Here is a 27,943-nt window from a genome sequence, read left to right as displayed (position 1 = left end):
GGGGAGAACATGCAAACTCCACACACACAGCGCCACGGTGGGAATCGAACCCCCAACCCTGGAGGTGTGACTCAAACATGTTAACCACTAAGCCACCATGCACCCTGTACTAAAATCATTTAATGCAAAAGAGCTGCAAGCTAAGAGTCATTTATACCAGCAGTGCAGACTAGATAGGGCTGAATGTTTAAGCAAAATGCAGTAATCAGTAGAGTCTTCTCCCTAATGGCTCTCTAAAAGGCACAGTTTAGCTCCTAGTCTCTCCTTTACCCTGCTGTAATGGGTCAGATTGATCGACTTTGGCTGAAATGACGGCAATGACTGGCCTGCTAATGTGATTGTCCTGTGGTGTTAAAGCCTGAGGCTGTACTGCATCCAATTCCCATTCACAGCTTTGGGGACAGAATTAGAGTGGAAGGTCAAAATTGGGGTAAAGTGCACTATTTTGGAATACTGATGAGCTTTTCCACATAGTTTCGTTAAAAAAAAAAAAAAAAAAAAAAGATAATAAAATACTAGTGAATAGATTTACTTTTTAAGAGTTGGTTTTGGATTATACTTACAGTTAATTTCTTTGTATGAAACGTTTAGTAGCTAAGCCTAGCTACAACATAAATATGAAAAAAAACATTGGGAGATCAGGTTTGAATCCCAGTAATGCCATAGCCATCTGTGGATGAGAGCCAAGGGAGTAAAACTGTCCGTGCTCTCAGGGAGGGAAGGAGGGATGTTCTCAATCACAGCAACACTAGCCAATCATGGGTGGAAGAGGTCAAATAATTCTTTCCTCTGAGAGTGTCATGCTGCATCACAACAACAGTTTGACAAAATGTGTTGGCTTAAGATGTCTCGGAGGAAGCGCATATTTGAATTCACCCTCCCGGGTTAGTAGCTATCATATGATAAGGGAGAGCTAGCTGGTGGGTGGGAAGGTGACCAAATTGTGGAGAACAATGGGAGAAATAAAAAAAGCACTTTAGGCAAATAGAAAAGTTAATATTATACTAGTTCAGTAATTGTTTATCACAATTTGCAATTTCATGACAGAATTGTACTTTAAAATTGACCTCATTGCTAAATAAATTATTGAGCAGTTCTTCAAACTTTTGCAGAACTCTCAACGGATGATCAGTTATGGAATTTCATTCTCCAAGTTGAACATATTATTCTCCTTCAGATTTGAAAAATCTAGTAAGTCTTAGAAAATAACCATACTTACAACCCCAATTCTGAAAAACTTGGGACAGTATGGAAAATCCATCCATCCATCTTCTATACTGCTTATCCTTTTCTTCAGGGTCACTGGGAACCTGGAGCCTATCCCAGGGAGCACGGGGCACAAGGCAGCGTACACCCTGGCCAATCCATCGCACACACATTCATACACTAAGGACACGCCAATCAGCCTATCATGCATGTCTTTGGACTGGGGGAGGAAACCGGAGTACCCGGAGGAAACCCCTGCAGCACGAAAGAAAATGCAAACTCCACACACACAGGGCCACGGTGGGAATCGAACCCCCAACCCTGGAAGTGTGAGACGAACATGCTAACCACTAAACACTTTATTAACATATTATTTGATGTTTTACTTTGTGAATTTAATTTATTTTTGAAAATATATGCTCATTTCAAATCTGATGGCTTCAACACACTCCAAAAAACAGTTGGGACAGTCGACTGTTTACCACTGTGTAACATCACTTTTCTTTTAATAACACTTAAGTGTTTGGGCACTGGAGACACCAGTTGGTTAAGTTTAACAAGCGAAATTTTCCGCCATTCATCCATTATGCATTTCTTCAGCTGTGCAACTGTATGGGGCCTTCAGGCCAGGACTGCAGGCAAGCCATGCTAGCAACCGCACTCTCTGCTTACGCAACCATGTGCTTGTAAGCTGGGCAGAATGTGGTTTGGCGTTCTGCTGTTCTGGATGGAAGCATATGTTGCTCCAAAACGTGTACATATCGTTCTGAATTAATGCTGCCCTCACAGATGTGCAAGTTCCCCACGCCATGGGCACTGACACACCCCCATACCATGACAGATACTGTCTTTTTGACCTGACGCTGATAACAGCTTGGATGGTTTTTTTCCTCTTTGGCCCGGACAATACGATGATTCCACTGTGCTACTCTTCATCTCAGATAAGACTGAGCCCAGAGAAGTCAGCGGTGCAATTGGACAGTGTTGATGTATGGCTTCTGCTTTGCATAGTAATGCCTTAACTTGCATCTGTGGATGCAGCGGCGAATGGTGTTGACTGACAAAGGTTTACCAAAGTATTCCCGAGCCCATGTCAGGATGTCCATTACAGAATCATGACGGTTTTTAAGACAGTGACGTCTGAGGGATCGGAGATCACGTGCGTTCAGAAGTGGTTTTCGGCCTTGCCCTTTGTGCACCAAGATTTAACCGGATTCTTTGAATCTTTTAATTATATTGTGCACTGTAGAAGGTGAAATGCCCCAAATCCTGCCGATTTGAAAGTGTTAGATTATTCCCTGACGCATCTGTTGGCAGATTGTTGAGCCTTGACCCATCCTTGCTCGTGAAGGACTAGGCCTTTTCTGGAGGATCCTTATATACTATGATTAGACGATTGCCTCACCTGTTTCACATCACCTTCTTATTTTCACTTCTCACATCGCTATTAGTCCTAAATTGCCCCTGTCCCAACTTTTTAGGAACTTGTTGCATGCATCAATTTCAAAATAACCATTTACCTTCAAAAATTTATGCAGGTGATTCGATAAAACATCAAATATCTTGACTTTATAAGATTTGTTGTTTAAACACAAGTTAAAGTACATTTACACATCACTCCTCTTTGTTTTTATTAGCTTTTTCCATACTATCCCAGCTTTTTTTGGAATTGGGGTTGTATTTTGCCTTCTGAAATGAGCAGATGTTCTGCCAAAAAATGTTGCTTATCAAGGCAAACTCCTCCCAAAAGGAAACACCAGAGATATAACAATGTTTAGAAGTGTCCACTTTAACAATATTCCATGTGCTGAATATTGCAGTTTATAAACAGGAGTCATAGGATGAGATCATTATATACTGCGCAGTAAAGCATTCTTATAAGATCCCCAGGCATTATATTGTGAACACAATCTGTTAAAACTTTAGCTTGAATCTCTCACTGTCTGGCAGCTGTTAAACAGAGCCTTCCTCGTGTCTTTCGTGTACCTCGGTTGAGGCATTTCCTGTTCAGAAATCACTGCCAGCTACAACAGCAGAGCCAGCGCTCTCATTCTAAACACCAGTAGACCACAAGAACAATAAAAGAGATGCTACTTATCTTAAAAATGGTATAGTAGTAATCAGGAATACTATATGCAGATTTTTTCATGTGATGTTTGGATTGCTCAAAAAGTAGAACAAATCTTAAAATGATTTTTATAAAATGAGAAATGACATATTTTATAACTTGCATGACACCAAGACACTATTTCAGTGACAGCATGACAGGCAACATTTGAGATCACAAGTTAGTCCCTACCTGTCCCTATTTACCCACTGATACACAAAAATGGAAGGAAGTTGTAGAGTGATTGGTTCCTCTGGTGAGTGGACCCACACTTTATGGCCAAATGTTTGTTGACACATGACCATCAAAACCAACTGTTACCACAAAGTTGGAAGCACACAATTTTCTAGAACATCTTTAAGAGTTCCCTCTACTGTAACTAAGGGGCCCAAACCTCTTCCAAATGGTAAATCGTCTACACTTACATAGTGCTTTTATCCAAAGCGCTTTACATTGTGTCTCATTCACACACCAAGGCGCATGCAAGGCGCTACCTTGCCATCGGGAGCAACTTGGGGTTCAGTGTCTTGCCTAAGGACACTTCAGCATGTGGAGTCATGTGGGCCGGGAATTGAACCACCAACCCTACGATTAGTGGACATCATACTCTACCACCTGAGCCACAGCCACCTGACATGACAATACCCGCATGACAATAGCTGCATGACAATACCCCTGTGCACAAAGTGAGCTCCATGAAGACATGATTGTAATAGAAGAACTTGAGTGGCCTGCACAGAGCCCTGGAGCTCAGCTCCACTGAACACCTTTGGGATGAACTGGAACACTGACTATGTGTCAGCGTTCAATCAATGACCTCACCAATACTCTTGTTGCTGAATGAGCACAAATCACCAAAATCTAACATCCACTCTTCCTTCACAGAAGTGTGGAGGTTATTATAACAGCAAAGGGGGACTAAATCTGGAATGGGATGTTCAAAAAGCACGTATACCTATATAATAGTCAGGTGTCCACAAACTATTGCCATATAGTGTAGCTAGTACATTTAGCCTGCTTTGCTAACGTGCCTACAAAGCTAGTATGAAACCTAGCACAGTACGTGTAAATCACTATTCTTCAGTATGCACCTCTGAGGGAACCTTTAAGTCTTAAGAACTCTGCAGCAGAGCATTTCCCTTTCATAAATTTTGCAGGTAAAAGCCCTTTAAAAACGTCGACTTGGTAACCATCTCAAGAACCCTTGAAAAACCCTTTTTAAAACGTTTAACAAAACAACTGGAATGACAAAGAGAGACAGGTGATGATTTGTATACCCAAATCGGATTGCCCGAGCTTTAGATGTCTAAAAATGTTGTTTAGTGAAATGATATCACGGCTGTAACTTCAGGCTGGGACTGCTGGTGTTCTCTCAGGCCATTTCTGTTATTACAGTCTTGCTGCAACTAGAGTATTGCATAACCATGATCCTGTGTTATAACGTACACACATAGTGTAGTTAGGTGAAACACTAAAAGCCTCAGTGGTAGGAAATGGATTAAGATGACAAACAGCTCCAATCGCAATCAGGTCAAATGGCATTACAAAGCACACTGACCCCCACACCACATTTCTTACTATTTTTTAGTTACATGTGCTACTTTAATTTCTCTCCGTTTACAGGGTGTTGCTGTGCTTTTTAACAGACATGTAATGTCATGATGTCATCCTGTGCCTTTGTTTCTGTTTTTCTCCTGCTCGGCAGAAGTTGCTACTCGCCTGAGAGAAAGCTTGCACGTCAGGCAGAGAGCAAGAATGCACTAAAGGACCAATGCGTGTTTGTGGTATTTTTTTTGGTGCAGTTTCACAAGGCTTAACCAGACAACATATGCAGTGACGCACACTCAGCTCCCACTGGTAAACATACTTGTTTATCGCTGCTCTAGATAAGTGCAAGGATATTATTTTCAAAAAGCTGTGCTCTAGCCAAGCAGCTGCCTTCTCATTCTTTGGATTGTTCATAGTTACAGGATGAGCTGTGTTTCATAACACATGTCTTTAGTATTCTCCGATTTCACCGCCTGTTGCACTTCGACTGCAAACCACATGCTTTTCACATGCAGCATGCCTTTGAGTCTTGGAAGGAATGCGGGTGCATGCGCAATTCTGCACCCAGGATCTCCCTGTGGACTGTTCGAGTAAGGGCAGTAAGTGTCTGAGCTGGAGGATGATAGGTATTTTGACAGGGGGTGTTTGATTCGTCTCTGTACAGTGGTAAAGGACAGTGGTCTTGCCATAGACACCTACTTAGTGCTCTTCAAGTAAGGAATAGAACACAACAGCATGCACCATTTTAGGAAAATAATCAATCAGTACGTTTACATGGACAACAATAATCCGATATTAACCCGATTAAGACGATACTCTGAGTAAGAAACTAGCATGTAAACCGCGATTATTGATGACCTTAATCCGACTAAAGTCATACTCGAAGTAAACACAAACTGAATTAAGACATGTGGAGTACTCCTGTTTTAGTCACGTTATCGAAGTGCATTACAGACACGTAAACACCTTAATCACATTAACGTTGTGTGGAAGTTTTCACCGCATTTTGTGACAGGACACGTACACACACGGCAGTGCTCAACCGTTTTACGTCAAACAAGAGAGAACGGCTGCGTCCCAAACCACGTACTTACCTACTATATAGTAGGCGAGATACATGTGTTTCAGCTACTATACAGTAGGTAAGTACGTGGTTTGGGACGCAGCCCGTGTCTTCAAGCAGTTGTCTATTTGCACATACAGCATGACAAATAATTAACTGCACTTGAACTTTCGTAAAATGAAAAATGAAACCCCCAAAACGGTATACGGTACCATAACGAAGACGAACTGTATGTTGATACCTGAAATTCTGGAGGGACGTCGGACGGCGTGGCGCGGTGACGTAATGACGTGTGACGTTAATCGATCTGTGTTCTATGACATGTAAAATGGGAACATGAAAGGAGTATTCTAAAAGTGACTCATGTAAACACCTTAATCAGAATACTGTCTTATTCAGAATAAGGTCACTAATTACATTTCTGCTGTCCATGTAAACGTAGTCATAGATGAGGTGTTGTGATGCAGCCTGCTGTGGAGCTATAACAGCACCTCAGGAAGTGTTTTAATCCTCTTACACCACAGCAATTAGCTGACAATTAAAATTTTTATATTCATTAATGAACGACACATCATACTTTTTATCTGTTTATAGTTACATTTAATGTTATGGAACGTCCACGAGATAAGTTAGTTCCTGTTATCACTTACCTTACACAGCTATAAACAGTCGTTACAGTCGTTGCCGCCTATCACTTTTCTCTCTCTTGACATGAATTAAAAAACAAACGCAGCTTGTCAAGTTACAGAGAAACCTGTAAAGCGTAACCTGCTCCGGCTTGTGGAGGAAAAGTTACTGACTTTTACAAATAAACTGATGCTGATGCTGTTCCTAGTCTCTCGTGGGCACATTACAAGGTTCCTCTTATGACTTTAGTTCCTGCCTGCGGTTAGCACTCGTTCATCCCATTAATTTGGCACAAAAAAAATGAAAGTAACATGATTATGTGTGTAAATTTACTTAAATCTGATCCATTATATAAACTGTTTGAGGTCATGAGAAACAAACAATGAGTTACTGGTTACTTGCTGGTGTGAACGTAGGGTCAGGGGAATCATTAACAGGTGATGAGGACGAGAAACCTATCAGGCACCTGTAACACAAGTGCTGCCTATTAATGCCTTTGAAGTCTATTAAGTATTGTAGATATAACGTGTCACAACTTCCATACAACAACTAATTAAATTCTTCAAACGTGGCGATGCCAAATATGGAGATGCAAATTGAAGCGTCTAATTTCGGCCAAGACCCATTTCAGTTTTTATAGTGTCCTGAAAAAGAAGACGTCTGTGTCACCTTAAAAATCATAAATAGGATCTTTATTTCAATATGGAGTATGTGTTAGGTTAGATCGATCCTAATAACGCTAATTAGGTGTAGTGTGCAGTTGCTATACTTCTATACTGCTTTTGCTTGTATGATGTGTGTGATTTTTCTGTGTATTCTGAAGACAGTGAGAGGGCAGGAGACCAGGCTGTGAGCACTTCTTCATTATTTATAGAACTCATATTTTGCTCGCTTGTAACCAGGGCAGTGGGCAGAATTTATGACCTGCAGCTGCAGTGTGTGTGTTTGTGTGTGTGTGTGTGTGTGTGTGTGTGTGTGTGTGTGTGAGTGTGAGTAAGTGTGTACCTAAGAGCACATGTGCATGATGGTCAGTGCGTGCAGGTTTCTGAGTATAGGGTTGCACAGATTTGTGTTTTGGTGCCCTGCTGTGATTAATTAAACAGGGTTAAGTTCACCCCGCCAGTTGTCGCTGTCAATGTCTACTTGTCCTGTCTTACTTTCCTAAATAGAGCTTGAGCTGGACGTCTCTTCTCCTTCATTTTCTGTATTTCAGAAGCAGCAGCGGCCACCCAGTGCTCAGAGAACTGACTTTGTGTGTGTGTGTGTGTGTGTGTATGTGTGTGTGTGTGTGTGTTACTCAGATGCGTCAGCATGTCCTGAGTGCGTCCCCTGGTGAATGGGGCAGGCAGGATATCATTCATTCATGCACTTCATCCTCAGAGACCTTGAAGGAGAAGTACATAGATAAGACTCCAGATGAACTTTGTGGCTGTCTACAGGATGTGTGTGAGTGTGTGTGAGTGTGTGTATGCTGATGGAGGAAGTACAGTGGTGTGGTTCTGAGCAGGGCAGGGTTGTGCTGTGTTGTGCAGTGGTTTGCTGACTGGAGGTATGAACATCTGTTTAAACATTTAGTACAGCAAAGCATAAAAGAGGTTCCTTGAACATGAATGAATGGTTAATTTATTGCACGGTTTTTTTTTTTTGCCCCTGCAGGTGCAAGCTGCAGATTTTTAGCACAGCAGCGATCCTGACGAGGATCCGATTTCAGATTCGCTGACAAAGTCAGAATTTGTACTTTTTAGAAGAGTATGCCATAATCATAGGAGCATTTCTCATTGCCTTTATTTGTATTTATTTATTTATTTATTTTTTTGTCAGTGGCACAGCAGGATGAGTCACACAGTGTTTGAAGGAAGTCAGTGCAAAGCAGTGATTGTAACAGCACGCAACCAGTAATGTTATGAAGGAAGGTGTCAATGTCTTAAGGAGAGATGTGATATTATTTATCATTCATGTTATGGTTCATTTTTATTTACTTACCAGCAATTCTACATTTTTCATGCATTTCTTCAGTTTCTTTCTTTCCATGGATTTTTACCCTGTTTTCCTCCCATTTTAGTCACTGCCATTTCCCAAGCACTAGCCAGCTCTCCCCATCACACGACAGCTACCCACCAGGGAGGGTGAAGGCTAACATGCTTGCTCTAGGTTTACCACATCTTTTTGTACTGCATGAAATCCATGGCTAGAGCCATATCTCCCTGCAGTTCTTGCCTGGTTTCTTACTGAAGCTAAGCAGGGTTGAGCCTGACCAGTTCCTGGATGGGAGTTCTCCTGAGGAAAACTAAGTTTTTTATTGCTGCTGCAAGTGGTATTAGAGAGGCCAGCAGGGGGGTGTTCACCCTGTGGTCTATGTGGGTCCTAATGCTTCAGTATAGTGATGGGACACTATATTTGTTAAAACAGCACTGTCTTTTGGATGACATGTTAAACCTGACTCCGTGTGGTCATTAAAATTCCCCAATTTTCCCTTCTCTGTTATGGCCCCCTAATAATCCCCATCTCTGAATTGACTACATCACTCTCTCCACCAATAGCTGGTGTGTGGTGGGCGTTCTGTTGAACTATGGCTGCCGTTGCATCATGTAGGTCAGGGATGGGCAACCTTATCCTGAAAGGGCCGGTGTGGGTGCAGGTTTTCATTCCAACCAAGCAGGAGGCACACCTGATTCCACCTGTTTAATCAGTTGATCTTGGCTTTCACTAGATTCAGGTGTGGCTTCTGCTTGATTGGAATGAAAACCTGCACCCACACCGGCCCTTTTGTGGATAAGATTGCCCACCCCTGATCTAGGTGAATGCTTCACGCTAGTGGTGGGTGAGGAGATTCCCCCCCACCCATACTATGTAATGTGCTTTGAGTGTCTAGAAAAGTGCTATAAATAACTTAAACAGCTACTCAATTTACCTCACTCAAGGGAAAGCACTATCTGTCCTCTTCCACAGATTTGAGCTCACAGATGCTCACGATTGGTTGTCACTCTGATTGGCAGGGGAGAGAGTAATCCCATCCCTCCCACCCAGAGACTACAGCCAATTACTTTCCCTCAGTCTCCAAATAGCTATGTTTACATGCAACCTAATAATCTGTTAATATTATTTATATTAAATAATATTAACCATTTATTGAGACACCTTAAATGTAATAGAGTAAACCGACTGAGGGATAATTGTGAGGTTGAAAAGGCATCAAACTAACATATGGGGCACAAATTGAGGTCCGTAAATTTCAGCATTTAAGATTCATTGAGGATATGGAAATAATGGGTGAAAATGAGGATAAAAGCTATATTTCTTGTGTTAGGGGCAGTGGTGGCTCAATAGTTAAGGCTCTGGGTTACTGCTCAGAAGGTTCAAGCCGCTGCACCGCCAAGCTGCTCCCAGCTTCCTAACAAGCTGGGATATGCAAAAAAAAAAAATTCACTGTGCTGTAATGTATGTAACAAATAAAGGCTTCTTCTTATTCCCGAACACTGGCATTTAATGCTATAAAGGCAATATATTGCTGTTTTACTGATGAATTATGTGTGCATTTTAAGTCATTGTTCAAAAACCAGAGCTTGTTCCTCAATGTCAGACAAAGATGAAATGCTGAACAACTCTTCTTCTTCTTGCTGTCACACCTGGATGAGGTTTTGCTGAGATGGAAATCATTTAAAACTCAGCGTGATGGAAAAGCTTGTATTTGCTGACTGAACTCACAGGCTCCATGTTGTTATGGTAACGTTGACACTAAGCCCTGATCTACGCATAACTTTGAACCGAGAGTATGTGAGATGGGGGCGCGGCCTCCAGGCGGTGTATTATATATCACATGCATATTATTATATTAGAGAGTTCAAAATCAGGTGCAAAAATGCAGATTTGTCTATCGGGTGCTGTTGGAGAGAAAAAGGGCTATTTTTGTGTAATAACTTGCGTTAGCATATTCCGACTAAATTCCAGAGCTCCTACGCAAAATGCACAAAGGTTAGCAGGTCTGATAATATAATATATTCAGATTAAACCTCACTGGATATCACAGCAGTGTAGCATCACGTAGAGACAATTAAATCATTACATTGCACAACCCTAGTGTTCAGTCTTCTTTGGCAACCAAGCAACAATACATTGGTCTTGAATGTGTGATGAAAATTCGCTCATTGAAAATGCTTATTTGCTCTAAATGAATAAATTGCAGCAGTCACTTGACACTACACTATGAAGTTTGCATAATTCTATTTGTATAAATTTGTAGAAGTCCTTACACCGATCAGCCATAACATTTATACCCCTGACGGGTGTAGTGATAGCATTCATTACAATGGCACCTGTCAAGGGGGGGTATATGTTAGGAAGCAAGTGAACAGTTGGAAGTTGATGTGTTGGAAGCAGGGAAAATGGTCAAGCATAAGGATCTGAGCAACTTTAACAAGAGCCTAATTGTGATTTATAAAATAGTTCAGGAATGGTTTGAGGTGTTGACTTGGACTCCAAATTCCCCAGATCTCAGTCGTTTCACGCATCTGTGGGATGTGCTTAACAAACCAGTCTCAAGCACACTTTTTTTCCCCTTTTGTCCATCTTCCAACACATCAGCTTCATGAACCGACAGTTCACTTGCTGCCTAATATATCCCAAAACTTGAAAGGTGCCACTGTAACAAGATAATCAACGTTATTAACGGCACCTGTCGGCGGTTTTAATGTTATGGCTGATCGGTATATGTGCTTGATAAGCAGTAATGAATTTCCCAAACAGGTAAGATTTAGTTTGACCCTTACAACAAGAGGAGAATATGAGTGAAAAATAATGCTAGACCTGTAAAGCACGAAATGACTGCAGCACAGTTGCAGACAGGGACAGCTGCGTCTCTTTGTGATTTAATCCAGCTCCACGTTTCAAGGTAAATCAGAACGCTTCCCTTTAGAGCATGCTTTTCAAGGCCACATCTTTTCATTGAGATTCAAATCACGTCGTGACCGACACTTCAGGGTCAGCTTGTACTTTTCCCACTTTTCCGGATCTGCAAGCTTTCCTGGCATGCTTGCCATAATAAAGCACCACAGAGCAAATTTTACTTGATAGATATCTTTTTGTTTAAATGTCTTTCCCTCTCTTTTTCTCTTTGAGGGAAACAGAGCACCTGTTTCTTCAGGCAGGCTAATTAGGCAGTTTAGCGTAGGAGTTGCTAACAGTTAAGTGCTGTTTATGTGTGAGAAATAGAGAAATGTGACGAGAGACAGAGAGAGAGAGAGCGTGAGAGGGTGAGTGACCCCTCAGTGATTTTAGAAAGAGAAAGGGCTAAATGTGGGCGAGTGACAGAGGTCACCTTCCGGAGGTTGTGCATCTTAAATTCTTTCAGCCAGCCTACAGTACACCCCCATGAAACTATGGACAAAACACTGTTATTATTACTGAAAAAATGCTATGTGGCAGCTTGTATAAAAAGAGGAAAGATATCACATTGTTTGTAATCCAAATATTGATGACATTGATCAACATTAAACTGGACAAAAAAAACAAAACAATATAACAGCTTCTTCGTTGTTACTCTCACTCACAAGCATCTGTTTAGCAGCATTAGCTAGCTAAGCTAGTCAGCTACTTAAAGCAGCACCACACTAATGTTGTTAGCAACAGAGCTAGCTAATATTAGTGTTAGTGTTATTAGGCTAACTGTTACATTCTGTAATATAAACCAGTATCTATATTTGCTAGCAAGCTAGCTAACATTAGGGTATTATACCTCCTTTTATCAGCAAGCTAGTTAACAGTGTGCTAAGTATTAGATTCTGTAATTAAAACCAGTGCCTATTTTGGCTAGCAAGCTCCCTAATATTAGGGTAACTATTATAAATATTCTGCAATAAAAGCCAGTAGCCTGTTTATATTTCTCAGCAAGCTCGTTAACGTTAGGCTAACTATTTGCCTATATTCGGAAGTTAAAACCAGTAGCCACTTTATGTTTGCTAGCAAGCTAAGTAACAGTAGGCTAATAACTATTATATTTTGTGAAACAGTAACCAGGCTTGGTAGCAAGTGTTGCCCTCACACTACAGATTAGCGGCTGATAATAAAGACTGAGCTTGGACATATTATACATTTTGTATAGTATTTTGGTAGATATTTTTAACGCAGCACTAGTGTTTGGTTGGCACCTTGTGAGCACACCAGTATATCATGATGTGCATCAGGTCTTGAGGAAATGGTTTCAAGTAGCATGATATGATTTTTTTCTCTCCATATTGTCCACCCTTTTCTTTATTTAGCCAGTCAGCAGAAGCATGTGTGCTGGCATGACTGGTCATGTCCTGAGTAAGACGCTGTTTTTGAAAGCTGGCACGAGCAGTGGCTTCTCCTGACTTGCGGGAAAACAGAGTCTTACATAAGACTCTGGATCTGCCGAGTGTGAACGGTTCTTCTGAACGCAGCACACTGTTTGCAGTTTGTTCCCATGCTCCCTGGCACACGGATTTCGACTCTTTCCACTCCGGTCTGCCCGCTCTGGGACTCTCAGAGTCCAGTGGTGAATAGTTTCGGTCAGGTGGCTATGCTTTGTGCTGAGTTAGCGTGAACGTTTCTCCCTGTTGCTCCGTCAATGGCCCGCTCTGTTTGGGAGAGATGTTTTGGTGGCAGTGAATGCCGTTTTTCTCACCCACAGTTGCCATGTGACTATTCGTCTTTGTGTGCATGTCTAATGTTAGGGTTCAGTGAGTTTAAGCTTGCAACTTTGTGGGTGAGTGAGTCTTTGTTAATTATGAATGCACTGAATGTTCCCCCAGTGACTGTATTTGCCTGACAAAAAGAAAAATCGGTGCAATCTGTGTTTGAGCGAACAAGTAATGATGAATATGTTTAGCCGTTTCCACTGTGCGGTTATTGATGACCTGCAGAGAAATCCTCAATCATGCAAGAATGCAACACCCCAATCAATAAGCAATATACACTGCCCTCCACTAATATTGGCACCCTTGGTAAGGCTGTGAAATATTGCCTTTATTGTTTAACCTTTTGATCTTTTGTTACAAAAAAATCCACAAAATATTCTCTGCTCTCATAGATATCAAATAATTGCAAACACAACATCAACAACAACAACATCAATCAACATCACAACACAATTGTATCCCAAAAAACATATCTTTATTAAATATAGGTGTGTGTGTATTATTAGGTGTGTATAAATATAGGTGTGCGACAGACTGTACATCTGTTCACTCGGTAATCTGTGAACAAAAATATATACATTTTCATACAGATTTATATTCAGGGCACAGTGCGCATACGCAGAGATGCCGTGTATAAATATTTCGTTTTTTTTTTTTAATTCAAAAATATTTTTTGTTAACATAAACACAAATCATTGCAGTGCAAACAGTTTAACAGCCGAATGGATATGAACACATTTTAGGTTGCAAGTGTTTATGTGTTTAATGGCATTTTCATTGTTTTGTATTTGTATTTTGTAATTTGGACAAGTAATTAAATAAACTTACCATGATTTATGCAGTGCTACAAAAACAAGTAGGCAAATAAATGAAAAATACATGTACTTAGGATATGTGTATTCCTGAAATTTACCGTTAACACGAGCTACGGTAACAAATTTGCACCTCGGTGGATCACTACTAAAGATCCTGTTTTGTTGTGTATTTAAAAAATGAAATGCCTGTTGTGGTGGTTTCATGTTAGACAGAAAATGTGTTATATCTGAGACTCACACTCTGTCAGTTGTTAGCCACTGAGGTGTGAATGTGCGGATGGATGTCTGATCTAGTCTGGTTCAGTCTGCACTGTGACAGTTCAAAGATCAGAGCAAAGTGGTGAACTCTTTTTGAACTTGAACTTTTAATCCCCATCTCTTTCTGCGTTATTCATTTCATCAGTCTTCTTCTTTTCTTTATTATTACAACCTTGCACTTGTTTCTAGTCAGTAGATGAAAGCTTCCTCCTGTGAAGGCACAGTTATATAAAACTCCTTACGTCCGTATGTGACTTTTTTTAATCCCAATTCACCGCTGCGGTTATTCATTTCGATTGCATGTCCTTGCGATGTTTTCTAACAAAGTTGGTTATATTTCTACGAAATGAAATTTGCGCTTAAAGTATTGAGCGTAGCTTTTCAATAAACAAACAAAAATATACAATGAAAAAGAAGAAAATCACTCTGAAACTGCAAACAGTGAACTCAGTGGTAAAAATGTAACATGGTCTTCGAATGAACAGCATTCTTTGTTAACAGCTTTCTAAGCTTTATAGTTTATGAGTATACATTTACTGCCAGAGTATACATTTACGTTTTCAAAGTTTTCGTTTACGCTCTGCAAGTTTACATTCGCCATTGTGCCACAAACCTCACGTGTGGGCGGGGCTTAAGAGAAGTTCACTCTTATTGGCTAGTGACATTTGGATCCACAGCTGGAGTGTCCAGCTGAGAAGGAATAGGAGGATGATGACGATGACTCTCTGTGCCGCTTCTGAGATCAGGGTGTGAATAACTGAAGGATGTCAGAAAAGATGTAGGGGGGGGGGTCTAGAAATTTTCACATACTGCTAAGTTTTAATAGTGAAAAAATAGCCCGCATTGCTCAGTCTATCTGAAAAGAAAATTTGACCACCCCAAAAATTTCATACTATTGTCAATGCATGAGCGTGCACAGTCGGCTAAATGCGGGAAATACCACGCAATCATGCACTCAGTCAGCTGAATGCAATAGGGATAGAACGGGAGATACCGCGTAAAATTCCCCACACAGTACATCAAAATGAAATATTTATGGTGAAATGAATTAGATGAAGTTGACCTGTTGTCTTGAGGTCACTTTAAGGCTTGAGTCTGAATGAAGCAAGCTGATAAAATACCGTTCATTAAAATAGCATACGACAATAAATTTACGACCAGAAAAAATGTAAATTAGACCATATATATTACTCACAGCATGTATTTTAAGCTGCACCTGTGCTGGCGCTTCACAGTAAGCTATGTGTGCACATTCTCTCATGATCATCCATTCAGCAGTGGAATGGTTAGGAATCTCAATAGCATTTTGCCATACTAAGATGGTTTATCATACAAAAACTGTGGCATTTTTTTGTCATGTAATGGAGACACAGACAGAAGCAAGTGGAGTTAAGAGATTTGTTGAAGAGAGGCAGGCAGACAAATCCAAAACGTGAATCAAAAGCATGGTCCAGAACAGACAATGGGTCAGGCGATCAGCAAACAGGACAAACCGGGCTGAGACAGGAATCGTGAAACGAGGACGAGAACGAGAACAGGATCAAAACCATGAAACAAAAGAACGAGCATCAAAGGCTTGGTACGTTACGGATACGCCAACAATACTTCACCCCGAACATGGACACACGAGGGGTTTAAATAACAGACATAATCAGGGGCGAGCACAAAACAGCGGAGACTAATGAGAACACGTGAGGGATACATCCAATAACATACAAGGGTGGAGACAGGACATAAACCATAACAAACACACGTGCAAGACGTAAACAAATTCAGTGTCACTGAACAACCCAGAAGCGTGCGTTCGCGCTTCGAGCTCGTGTATCGGGTTTCAGAGCGTGCCGCGAGCTCCAGCGCTTTTGACAGTTGTTAAACATATTCTTTTTGTTTTATACCATACCATTGTGTAAGATGCAACCCTTTAGTCACGAGTCACGAATGTCTGTTTTTATCCATATATAGTTCAGGTTGCTAATAAATTGAAAATTAATGCATTGACCTTTTTCGTATAAATAACAGAGGCCTTTTGTGCACTCAGATTTCGTTTAACACTGGTGATGTCCTGAGTAAGAGAAAGGGAACAGGCACAAGGCAGTTTTTTTCTGGCAAGTGAAGACAAGTAAGTCGAGGTAAAGTAATAGTTCAGAAAGTACATACTACTTTTTTTAAGGCATCACTGGCACTATTCGTCACATAAAGCTGTACAGCACTGTATGAATCATAGCATTTAAAGTGTTGTGTTCATGTGCTGTTTTAAGGATACAGCACAGTGGTTCACTGAAGCACGTATCTGCATTACAGGAACTAGTTCATCTGGGCAAACTGACAAAAGCTGAACCCCCGAAAGTCAATGTATAACTCGCACACTGTCCGAGAGCTCATCTCGACAAAATAGTCATATGAGATTACCTAAACCTCAAATATTAATTACAAACGAATATACTGACTAAGTAAGTAAGTAATTTCCACTACAATGTAGAGCTGCAACAACTAATCAATAATAATCGATTTTGGAAATCGTTGTCACCGAATCTCATTATCGATTAGTCGGTCTGCGCGCGGTACATTTACTCCCTTCGCTACTTCTTTTCCGAAAACACGCTTCGGAGAGTAAATACTAAAGTTGTGTCCCAAATGACGTACTATACTTACACTATGCACTATGTACTCTATCATCTAGTGTGTGAATTTTAGAAAGGTAATATCGTCTCAAATAGAACTCTAACGTTTTTTTTTTACTAACCGGAAGTATAAGCCGCTTCCTAGTCGAAGTCATACGCATGTAATGTGACGCTGCTAGCTTTAGCAGATACCCAGAGTCACTGACAATGACTTTCTTCACTTTACTGTTTATGTCAACATTACCCTTTATAAAAAGTAATGCATAAATACTATTATATTAGTTTACATTTTATACAAGTATTTATGCATTATTTTTATGGATGCACAAAAAGCACAGAATTAAACTACAGTACTAAATATATATGGGGGGTGCCAATAAAAATAATCGGCCAACTAATCGATTATGAAAATAATGGTTAGTTGCAGCCCTACTACAATGGACAAATACTGTAACTATACAGGGAGTTGTCAATACAAAAATCTCACCAGCCACTTCATGAACATGGCCTTTCTTTGCCCCGCACGCTTAATATTGATTAAAGTAAAAACTGACTATTGTTTTCAACAGATTGTTTTCAATCATACCAGAAAGGGGAAAAAGGCCTTTAGGCAAATCATTTAGATAAATACATGTGATTGGCTGGAACAGAATATCTGCTATAGAAGCTGAGCTGGTTGCTCTGCTACAGTATTTTTCATGTACTTGGTTCAGTTCACTGAAAGTCTTTGCAGATCCACCAGTTGGCAGCGGTTGAACTACAAGGAACTACATGAATCTTTCTCATGCGCTGTCAAACACATCGTGGCGCAATCGAAACTTTACCTTTGTGGCTTTTTCCCTTTGCGGTTTTGTCTCATCTGACTTGCGTCTAATACCAACTTGCAAATGCAACTGATTACACAGTGCTAAAACCTCACCATGACAAATAAGGAGTTCCCTGTAGACGTGGCTTGATATCTCACCTTGAGATGGAAAAGCATCTGCAGCTCATTTACCACAGAAACAAAAACACATGTGCGAACGGTACAACTGCTGAGTCACTGATATCATCACACCGAGGTGTGTCTTCCTCATGAGAGGTTTGAATGGTAAACTGTGTCTCAGCAGGAAGACAGTGGTTCTAACATGACAAATGATGCGTGTTGTGTGGGATTTGCGTTGCGAAATAAGGGCATGAGCCAGTGGCGCTATTGTTTACTGTGTGAGTGTAGGTGTGTGATGTGTGCGAAATGTTTCGTTACTGCCATCCAGGTTGTGCAACATTGTAGGTGTTCACAAAATCAAATCTGTACATGTTTTCATAGATGTTAAGATTAGGTGGTGCAGGAAATTGGCGTGAAAATATTTGCACTACGTAAGATATTTGTACGAATCGAAACAGAAAATCTCAAGATAAAATACCAACATATTTGTATACTTTGAGTGCAAGAAACGGCCATATAAAGAAAAGATATTGTTGTTATTAATATATATTATTATTATTATTAATATTGAATTGTCTGCTTGTTTGTACATGGTTGTGGCGTATTTACTTACTTACTTATTTCTTTGGGGTCTAGTTGTGTTTATATTTAGCATTTAAAAGATCCCCTTAATGCAAGCATTAAAGAAGTAGATTTATTTCGATTAAAAGTTCTATACATTTTGCTGTGTTTTTAATGGTATAATGATGAAGTGCTATGAATCTCATTTGTACCTAAGTTGGATAAATAATTGGTCCAAAGCATGATAATAAAATCAACAGTACTATATCACACAAACACAGTTTGCTTTACTGCAGTTTAGTCCACAAAAAAATAAATAAAAGTTATATATATATATATATATGTGTGTGTGTTTTTGTGTGTGTGTGTGTGTGTGTGTGTGTGTGTGTGTGTGTGTGTGTGTATAATTATATATTAACAGGAAATGAAGAAAAGCATTTCAAAGAAAATGTATTTGGGCCACGGGGGGCTGAGGTGTTGGTGGTAGGTGGCAATAAAACATCTAATGAGTGTCTCTCTCTTCTCCCTCGTTCCTTTCCACCTCCCCTCCTCCTCTCCCCCTCTCCCAGGCTGTGCAGCCTCACACTGAAGAAGCTGATTGTTTTGAAGGAGCTGGACCGGGAACTCAACTCTGTGGTCATCGCTGTTAAGATTCAGGTATGACAAAGCGAGTGTGTGTTTCCATTATGTGTCTCTTTTTTGCCTTTTGTGTGCATCCGCACAAGCCCTTCATACCCGGCACCGCGGCACCGTGGGAGCTGTTGCCAGGGTGACAGCTTGTTCAGTGGGAACGGCGGAGTGAGAGGGGTGGGAGCTGAAATGATGCATGCTGGGATACACTGAGAGGATTAGTTCAGAGGCACTAGGAGGCCCTCAACATTCTTCACAGGTTGCTTTGAGTATATGTGTGTGTTTTTATGTGTGTGTGTGTGTGTGTGTGTGTGTGTGTGCACTCCTGACACAAACAGGATTTTATTCTGTTTAAAAGAACACTAAACTTGAACCCGATGATTAGGTTCAGTGGTGGATCATGTGTTCTGAGAGTTTAAATTCGACCCCTGTTTCAAACGATCGCGCGATTGATGACCTCATCAGGAAGGAGAGCTGAAGGAAGAGAAATAACTCTACTCTCTCTCAGCTTTTGATTTCATTCTGGCTCAGAATTCAGATCCTTAACAGCTTCATTAAGGGTGGAAATTTTTTTTATAGCTGTCCAGAAGATCAAATTAGGGAAGTGTAACCTGTTACATCAAGGTGTTTACTTCCAGTCAATCAGTGTCTTCGGGAATGGTCTGTATTACTGTATTACTATTACAATATAACCTGTCTCAAATTAAAAGCTTTGACGCTGGATTTATTTGTTGGTTAGCTGGCTCAAGGGAGTCTGCTAACAACACAGGAAAAGAAGCCTGCTTTTATTTCTCTAGTCACAACTTTAGCTATGGTGTTTGGGCACGAATCACTCTTCCACAACCAAGCCAAACCACTTGAAAAATTACTTCATCAGAGCCGATCAATGTGTGAAAAGAATGGCCACAGGTCAGAGACTCTTTTTTTTTTCTTTTCAAACATGAACAAGCATGGCTTCTGTTGATCCTCTGTTGTGGCTGATCCAGGCAAATTTATGTAAATTATATAGCTGAAGGCGGCTTATCAGACCCGAGACGGTTCTTCAGAGAGCTAGAGAGATCAGAAATTATAATGATAAAAAATCAAAAAACAAGTCAATGATCAAAACATAGCGTTTAAATACCAATGAAGCATGTGGAACAAAGACAGGACATGTTCAGTAACATGGGAATATACAAGTTTCTCATTCAGCATTTACAGCATTCATTCATCTTCAGTAACTGCATTATCCTGGTCAGTCATGGTGGTTTAAATGACAAATGGGTTTATATTTTGGGAAATAGAACCAACTCATTTGGTTAGCAAATATAACAGGCAGGTAAAATTCAAAATATTTACTCATCCAGATCTTTACACGCAAGGAATTTTATGTAACAGGACCATTACTATTTAGCTTGACTGTGCCTTTGTAATGTAGCATGCTGCTTTCACCCAAAGCCACTCCCACTCTCATGTGTACTTACAAGAGGCTCTAGAAATTTCTCAATTATAACTGCTTACAAACTGAGATTCAAAACCATTTTAATATTCTAGAAATGTAAGTATAATTTCAGATTAGCACCACAGCAGAGTAGAAGTATTAAGGTATTTGATTATGTTTATGATTTAAAAAAAAAGTTTTCTCTGAAAAGAAGCATAACCTGTTTTAATATTTCACAGCCAGTCCACACCTAGATGTGATACTGGGTTTTTTTTTTCTTTCTGTTTTTATAACATTCAGATTCATTAACACAGTAAACTGTCATTCTGGTGCTATGTTGTTACACCCAGAGATGGAACTAAACTCTGTGGTAGTAAGGATGGAGGATACCAGTGAGTTGTTGTTTGACTGCAATACAATACAGATACTTATACATTAGTATGTTTGTGATATCAAGATAAAATGGGGAAAGCATTTGGTCTGAAGTATCGATGCGGTATCATACAGACTATTGACATGTTTTGTGTGGTTTAACTCCAAAAGTGAAATCACTCCAAATTCAGATTTTTTAAAAGTTACGCTGTAACCCAGCAGTCAACATTCAGTTCCATCTCCTTGTTGTTCCACTGTGTTGTACCAAAGTTCTGATTGATTACTGTCAGAGACTTTGTTTACTTTCGACACGTGTGTTTGTTATGGTTTATGTCATGTCTCCGCCCCTGTTATGTCATTGGTTGTCTCTTAATGTGTCTCAGGTGTTTATGTTTCCCCCTTGATTACGTTTGTTATTTCAACCCCCGTGTGTCTATGTTCAGGGTGAAGTATTGTGAGTGTTTTCTCCGTACCAAGCCTTTGTCCTTTGTTCACGTTTCTAGTGTTTTGATCATGCGTCTGGTTTCTTGTTTTGTCCTTTTGCCTTGCCTGCCTTATGTCTGTTTGCCGATTGCCTGACCTTTGCCTGTTTTCCACCATATTGATTCATGTTTTGGATCTGTCTGCTTGATTTCCTTAATAAAGCTCTTTACTGCACATGCATCCTGTATCTCCTTCTCGCTACTCATGACACCAGAGTACTTTGCCCACAAGATGGATGCAGCAGGAGCGCAAAAGGAATGTTACACCGGAATCTTTTTGCCAGCATTTGATTCCATGCACTTTCCCCAATGGTTTCCCATGGGCACGCCGGCACCATTTCAAGGCTTTGAAAGCCCATTGGAGGGATTTTTTCTCCAATGCCAGCTTTATTTCACAAGCCTGAAGAGAAGCAGTGGCTGGGGTTCGTGGTGTCCCGGTTCACTGGCCCAGCTTGCCGGTGGGTGGAGCTCCCAATCGCCTCAGGCAACCTTGGCCTGGGAAGCGTGGCCGAGTTTGTGTGTCTCATGAGGGTGGTTTTAAACGCAGACCCTCAGTTGGATTTGGAGAGATTTTGGGGGAAAAACAGCCTCGTGGCCAAAACCTTGAGGCCGTTCACCAAGTATTATGAGAGGGAGCAGGCCGACTGGGCAGCCTCGTCTCCAGAGCTCCATCCCGAGACCCAAGAGGTGTTCTCTCCTGCAATGCTCCAGCCAGAGGTGAATGTGGCAACCTCATCTCCAGAGCCACAACCGGAGGTCAACTTGGTAACTTTGTCTCCAGAGCTTCAGCTAGAGACCCACAAGGTGGTTTCACCTGCTGAGCTCCAGTCAGAGGTCAACATAGTGCCCTCCTCTCCAGAGCTCCAGCCTGAGACCACAAGGGTGTCTCACCCACCAAGTTCTTGTACTACACCTCCTCCTCACCACTCATGACAAACGCATTACAATTACAAGTTCTTGGTTTATTTTTTCTAACAGCTGCTCTGACAGTGGCTCCGTTTGCAAGATTTATATTAACAAGCTTGTTCTAATACTATATCATCCATAGTAACAAATTACACAGGGACTTGTATGGCAGACATTCCACATGAACAGATTTTTAAGATGTGTAATCATTTTATTGAAGTTTTCTGTAAGGGTTATTTAGCAAATTTGGAAGGAGTCTCCAGTGTCAGTGCTTTGTAACCGTCAGAGGTAAAGCTTTGTGCTTTCTCTTGAACATGACAAGATGTATTTTTTTCTTATTAAATTCAAAAGAGAAAGAGAAGGAAACAACTATTATTGCTGCTGTAATGTAAGTGATAACAAGCATTCATTACCTTTGCAGACATTCCACAATATTGATATTGTAGGAATATAATCGACTTTGGCTTAGTAATAGTAACTCCGGTTCACATTGGCTTGTATCACAGCACCCTGTCATGGATCATTTTACTATAACGATACGCCCTTGTTTAATTCTTACTTCTAGCATGCCTCTGTGTATACACAGAGTGATCGAAGAAATAGATTCTATGCTACACAGTTCTTAGTGACAACATTTAAATTCAATTTCATTTCAAATATTAAAATTAAGGCAAACATCCATCTTCTATACCGCTTATCCTTCCTTCAGGGTCACGCGGAAACCTGGAGCCTATCCCAGGGAGCATCGGGCACAAGGCAGGGTACACCCTGGACAGGGTGCCAGTCCATTACAGGGCATAATCACATACACAATAAACACCCATTCTTACATTCTACATACACTTTAGACATGCCAATCAGCCTACCATATTTGGACTGGGGGAGGAAACTGGAGTACCCGGAGGAAACCCCCGCAGCACGGGGAAACATGCAAACTCCGCACACGCAGGGCCACGGTGGGAATCAAACCCCCGACCGTTGAGGTGTGAGGCGAACGTGCTAACCCCTAAGCCACCGTGCACCCAATAAAAACAAACATTTGATATCAATATTTCTATGTGAGGTTCAATTTCCAAAGAGACACTCCAGAATCAACAACGATCATTATTTGCCTTCCCTAATTGGCTGCTATTTGTCGAACAATAGAAAATTACTGCATGACAGGAATCTGCAGCCTCTCAACCAGTTCAGAGAAGGTCATGCAAGAGATGGAAGTGGAGCTTTCCAAGCACTTAATCTACCACAGAGAAGGAAGTCAGAGATTACTGGCAGTAAAGCCTTTGAAAGTGACTTGTATATCAGACTAACTAAGAATATCCAGTGTTTTCTTTCTCTAATGATTTCCCTCTGTGTGGACCAAATCGGTTTTTGCTGTCTTTGGAGAAACGATAGACCAGAGAGCAGCAGATGGAACGAGTTGATAAATGTGAAAAAGAACCTGAGATTTTCAGACTTGGCTGTATTTCTGCCAAAAGCCTGATGATGCAGAAAAACCCTCATCCTCAGCTTTATCTCAACTCGTGCTTGAAGAGTGTCAGTTGGTAAGCACTTTCCCTCAAGGCTGGATCGTTGGGAGCTTTTCATCACGTCCGTTATGGATACGTGTTTGCATATTTATTTTTTTGAAGCCTCTCGGAGTCATTTCTCGATCTCCCTCTCCTGTGTCCTTCACTCCTTCTCTCGTCTTGTCTCTTTAACCTTTCTTTTCTGTGGACCGTGACAATGAAAAACAAGATCCTTAAGTGCTTTACTGCTTCACGAACACTGGATCGATTCATTGCGTGGTTTCCAAAGACAAAGTCTTGGAAGGAAATGAAAACAAGATGGGAGCTTGTTATGAAGACTGAAGCTGTTTTTATCAGCCGTAATGCTTTCCTGCCTTTGTTTTATTAACTTTAGAGTGAACACGTTTAGCTGACTCACACAAAGTCCATATCTTTATAACAGGAGCTGCAAATACTGTCATTTTCATTGTGTCTTGTTTGAAGGTCAGTGCACTTTTTCTTCCATCAGAGGTCACACATACATTGTATACAACTTGTATCAAACATCCAACACCTGGAATTCCAGCATCAAACAAATAACACTATGACTAATGTACTTAGGAATTATACTATTCAAAGATGATCGTGAGATTGCTTTAGTGACGTCCCCCAAATATTTCTACAGCACTGTGGCATGTAACCGTTGAGAATGCAAGAAGAGATATCCATTACAACCATAGCCATCAATTCGCATGGATCTCCACTGGAGTTCTTTTAGCAAGAGAGTACGGTCACATACACAAATATAGCACAGTGAATAATATCAGATATGGTTGTTGATATCAAGAGCTCCTACTCAAACATCCAGCACCCAAACGATACATCAACCATGAGAGGGCTTAAAAGTGTCAAATCCACTTTCAAACAATGGCCTTGAAGACTGCGCAGATACGGGAGGGCCTCAAACAAATAGGGAATGTGGATAACATAGTAACAGAGGAGGTGTCATGGCAGCATAAACCTTTGTGGAATGTACCACCAACAGATAGCAGATACGAGGAAGTTTCACCAGTGGTTGGACAAGACAAGACTAATAAGGGTCAGTCTTGAGGCAGAGGCAGAACAAGCAGACAACCCTATCAATCAAAGCAGGGTGTAGCAGGTTGCAGTTTAGGAAAGCATGAGAAAAACAAGTGGCAGTGATGGCATAGAGTTCCATCTTCAAGCAATATTGGCTGAATACTCCCTAGTTCAAATGGGAAGGGCTAGAGAAAGAGCAGAAAACAACTAAGCTCCTGTGGGACCTCCAGAGCCAGACAGATAAACATGTAAAGACAAACCAAGCAGACACAGTAATAAGAGATAAGGAACAGAAAACAGAAGATCTGCCAATCCCATTTGATGCACACATCCAATGGAAGAAATATAACAAGCTGGTGAGAGTCCAGGTCTGAAACAGGAACTGAAAAGAATGTGGAATGTTAAAACGAAGGTTGTCCCTTTCGTGAAAGGAACATGTGGAGCCGTGACCCAAAAGGCTCTGACAGATTCCAGGAGCAGGAATCTCAGTCCTGAAGAGCGCAACCTGAGGAGCAACAAAAGTACTGCACCGCGCCCTCACTGCACCGAACTTTCAGCTCTCTGGTGATATATATTACACTGACACCATTTCAACACTCAAGACTAGGTCAGATATTTATTCATGTTAAAGCAATTCAGTCTGCTGTGCATTTACTGTACATGTGCATGTGAGGCAACAGGCCTGTACGTTGAGCCAGTGGACTTAGCCACACTGCCACCATGTCCCTTTTATATCTTTCGCTTGGCAAGGCTCATCAGCAGCTGGTGGCATAGACAGATGCCAGAGCAGCTGGTTGTTCGATCACTGGAGACACGGAAAGCTCAGCGGCACAGATCACGCACACTTCATAACCATTTCATGAACTGGGAAACGTTTGCTTACTTACTTATTTTATTTGCAGCCTGTGAAAGCTCAATTTACTCTAATTACTCCAACAATGGCTCGGGGGAAAATGATTGTCGGACAGGTTTAGAAAGAAGCTGTGGGTTTTTACATTGCCATCACGCTTGTCAATTTATTTTGGAAATGATCTGATTATACTAGGCTCTATAGTCTTCTTTTGCTGTAATATTTTGAATGAAAACAGAATCATTTCTCACTTGTCAAGCATATAAGTGTATTATGAATTGCTGAGCAGTTCAGGGTTTTGCTCAATGGCTCAACAGTGTCTCTGCGATCTATATAAACTAGATAAAATTTTTACATTTGTGTCCTCAGGGGTCCAAACGTATCTTGAGGTCCAATGAGTACATGCTTCCTCCCAGTGGCCTGATGGAGACAGATCTGGAGCTCACCTTTTCCCTACAGGTAGTAGATTTAGTAGATTTTTGTTTGAAATAACACTCAGTTTTTGACTCTGCAGAACATGATCAAAGAAACACAAAATCAGGATACAATGTCAGAAATAAACATTCCAAACTCTACTTGTCCTTGTTGGTGATATAGTAACATCAAGGGTACATCAGTGGTTCTAAAGATCCAGTTATGTAACGTAAATGATTTTTAAAGGTATACTATATTCAAATTTCCAGGTACATACAAATATACATAATGAAGGTAAAAAAAAAAAGATATTGATGCCAGTGACAAGGAAAAGTATAGTTTGGTACCTTTATTCTGAGAGTGTAGAATATAGTCTTCCATATCTATATCCCTATATAAAACTCTCTCAATCGCCATCACTTTTGTAGCATACGTGTGATTACCACAGGCAGTAATTTGCTGACTAAGAGAACTAAGAGAATCTGTTCCATCAATAAACATTTAAGGTCTAAAGATCTAGATCTTAAACTAAATTACATCCATTATGTTTTAACAGAAATAAAAAATCTTAAGGACATAAGACAGTGTCTTACCAAAGCTGTTCTTATATCGCTTTATCTAAGTTTCCAACATTGGTGCAATACAGTAAAACGTCATTCTAATGAATGATGTTTTCCCCCAAGGTTTTGTGGTATCAGTGGACCATCAGGTCACTCACTGATGGTGCTTATGAGCAGCATTGCAATGCATAAAATCATGCAGATACAGTGCAGAGCTTCAGTTTCAGGTTCTTCATTGTTCACATGAAACATCAGAATGGGCGGGGGATATGATCTCAGTGAGCGTGGCATGGTTGGGTGCTAGACGGGCAGAAACTGCTGATCTACTGGGATTTTCATGTACAGCAGTCTCTAGAGTTTACACAGAATGGTGAAAAACAAAACAAAAAAACAAACCCAAAAGATCTAGTTGTATGGGCAGAAACATCTTATTTGACCACTCTTTATTTGAGTACCACTCTTCATGGTGAGCAGAAGAACATTTCAGAATGCACAACAGACCAAACCTTGACACGGATGAATTACAACAGCAGAAGACCACATCGGGTTCCGCTCCTGCCAGCCAAGAACAGGGAGATCTGAGACTACAGTGGGCACAGACTCACCCAAACTGGACAGTTGACAATTGGCAAAACATTGTCTTCAAGCTTCAACAGTCCGGTTCTGATCATTAACCGAAGCTCTTCTCCTGTATCTGCATGATTTTATGCATTGCACTTCTGCCACGTGATTGGCTGATTGATAACTGGATAATTGCATGAGTAAGAGCTGCACAGGTGTTCCTAATAAAGTGGGCGTATATCTGATTAACGAGAGTTGACTGGAAGCTATAATTATGTCGAGAAGCCCTGAACTGCAAAAATTACATTTTGCTTTACCTCTCTGTTTAAAGCTGTGTGTGTGTGTGTGTGTGTGTGTGTGTCTGTCTTAAGTGAGTGAATGAGAATTCTTGCGGGAGCAGAGATGCTACAGTGCTTCAAACGAAAATGATGTAACATTCTGTAATAGTACCGGTCTCTCTTACACCACTTCTCTCTTACACTCAGTATCTTTATTTAGTTTTCCTTCTCTCTATCTCTCCGCAGTATCCCCACTTCCTGAAGAGAGATGCTAACCGCTTGCAGATCATGCTCCAGAGAAGAAAACGCTATAAAAACCGGACCATCCTGGGCTACAAGACTCTCGCTGTGGGTGTTATCAACATGGCAGAGGTGGGAATAAAACCAGACAGCCATTTACATTTACATTTACATCGTTCGGCCACCACCCTTGCGTATCTATCACAATTCTCCAATAGTGGTGCTTCATAGTCTCCATCAAAAAAAAAAATCCACATGCTAGTACGGTAGGTGAGTGTATAA

General features: G+C 40.8%; 1 protein-coding gene across 2 annotated transcripts in view; it reads left to right on the top strand.

The window, feature by feature from the left end:
- Positions 1-27,943, top strand: part of si:ch211-126j24.1 (phosphofurin acidic cluster sorting protein 2) — a 90,465-nt gene that overhangs the window by 20,748 nt on the left and 41,774 nt on the right. For both annotated transcript variants that reach the window (XM_047158119.2, XM_017478036.3), the window contains exons 2-4: positions 18,954-19,041; positions 25,978-26,067; positions 27,668-27,793. In XM_047158119.2, coding sequence (XP_047014075.1) covers positions 18,954-19,041; positions 25,978-26,067; positions 27,668-27,793 — 304 coding nt within the window. The remainder of the gene's footprint in view (positions 1-18,953; positions 19,042-25,977; positions 26,068-27,667; positions 27,794-27,943) is intronic.

The sequence above is a fragment of the Ictalurus punctatus genome, chromosome 10 (genome assembly GCF_001660625.3).
Source record: "Ictalurus punctatus breed USDA103 chromosome 10, Coco_2.0, whole genome shotgun sequence".
NCBI lineage: Eukaryota > Metazoa > Chordata > Actinopteri > Siluriformes > Ictaluridae > Ictalurus > Ictalurus punctatus.
This window is presented reverse-complemented; position numbering and strand designations above follow the sequence as displayed.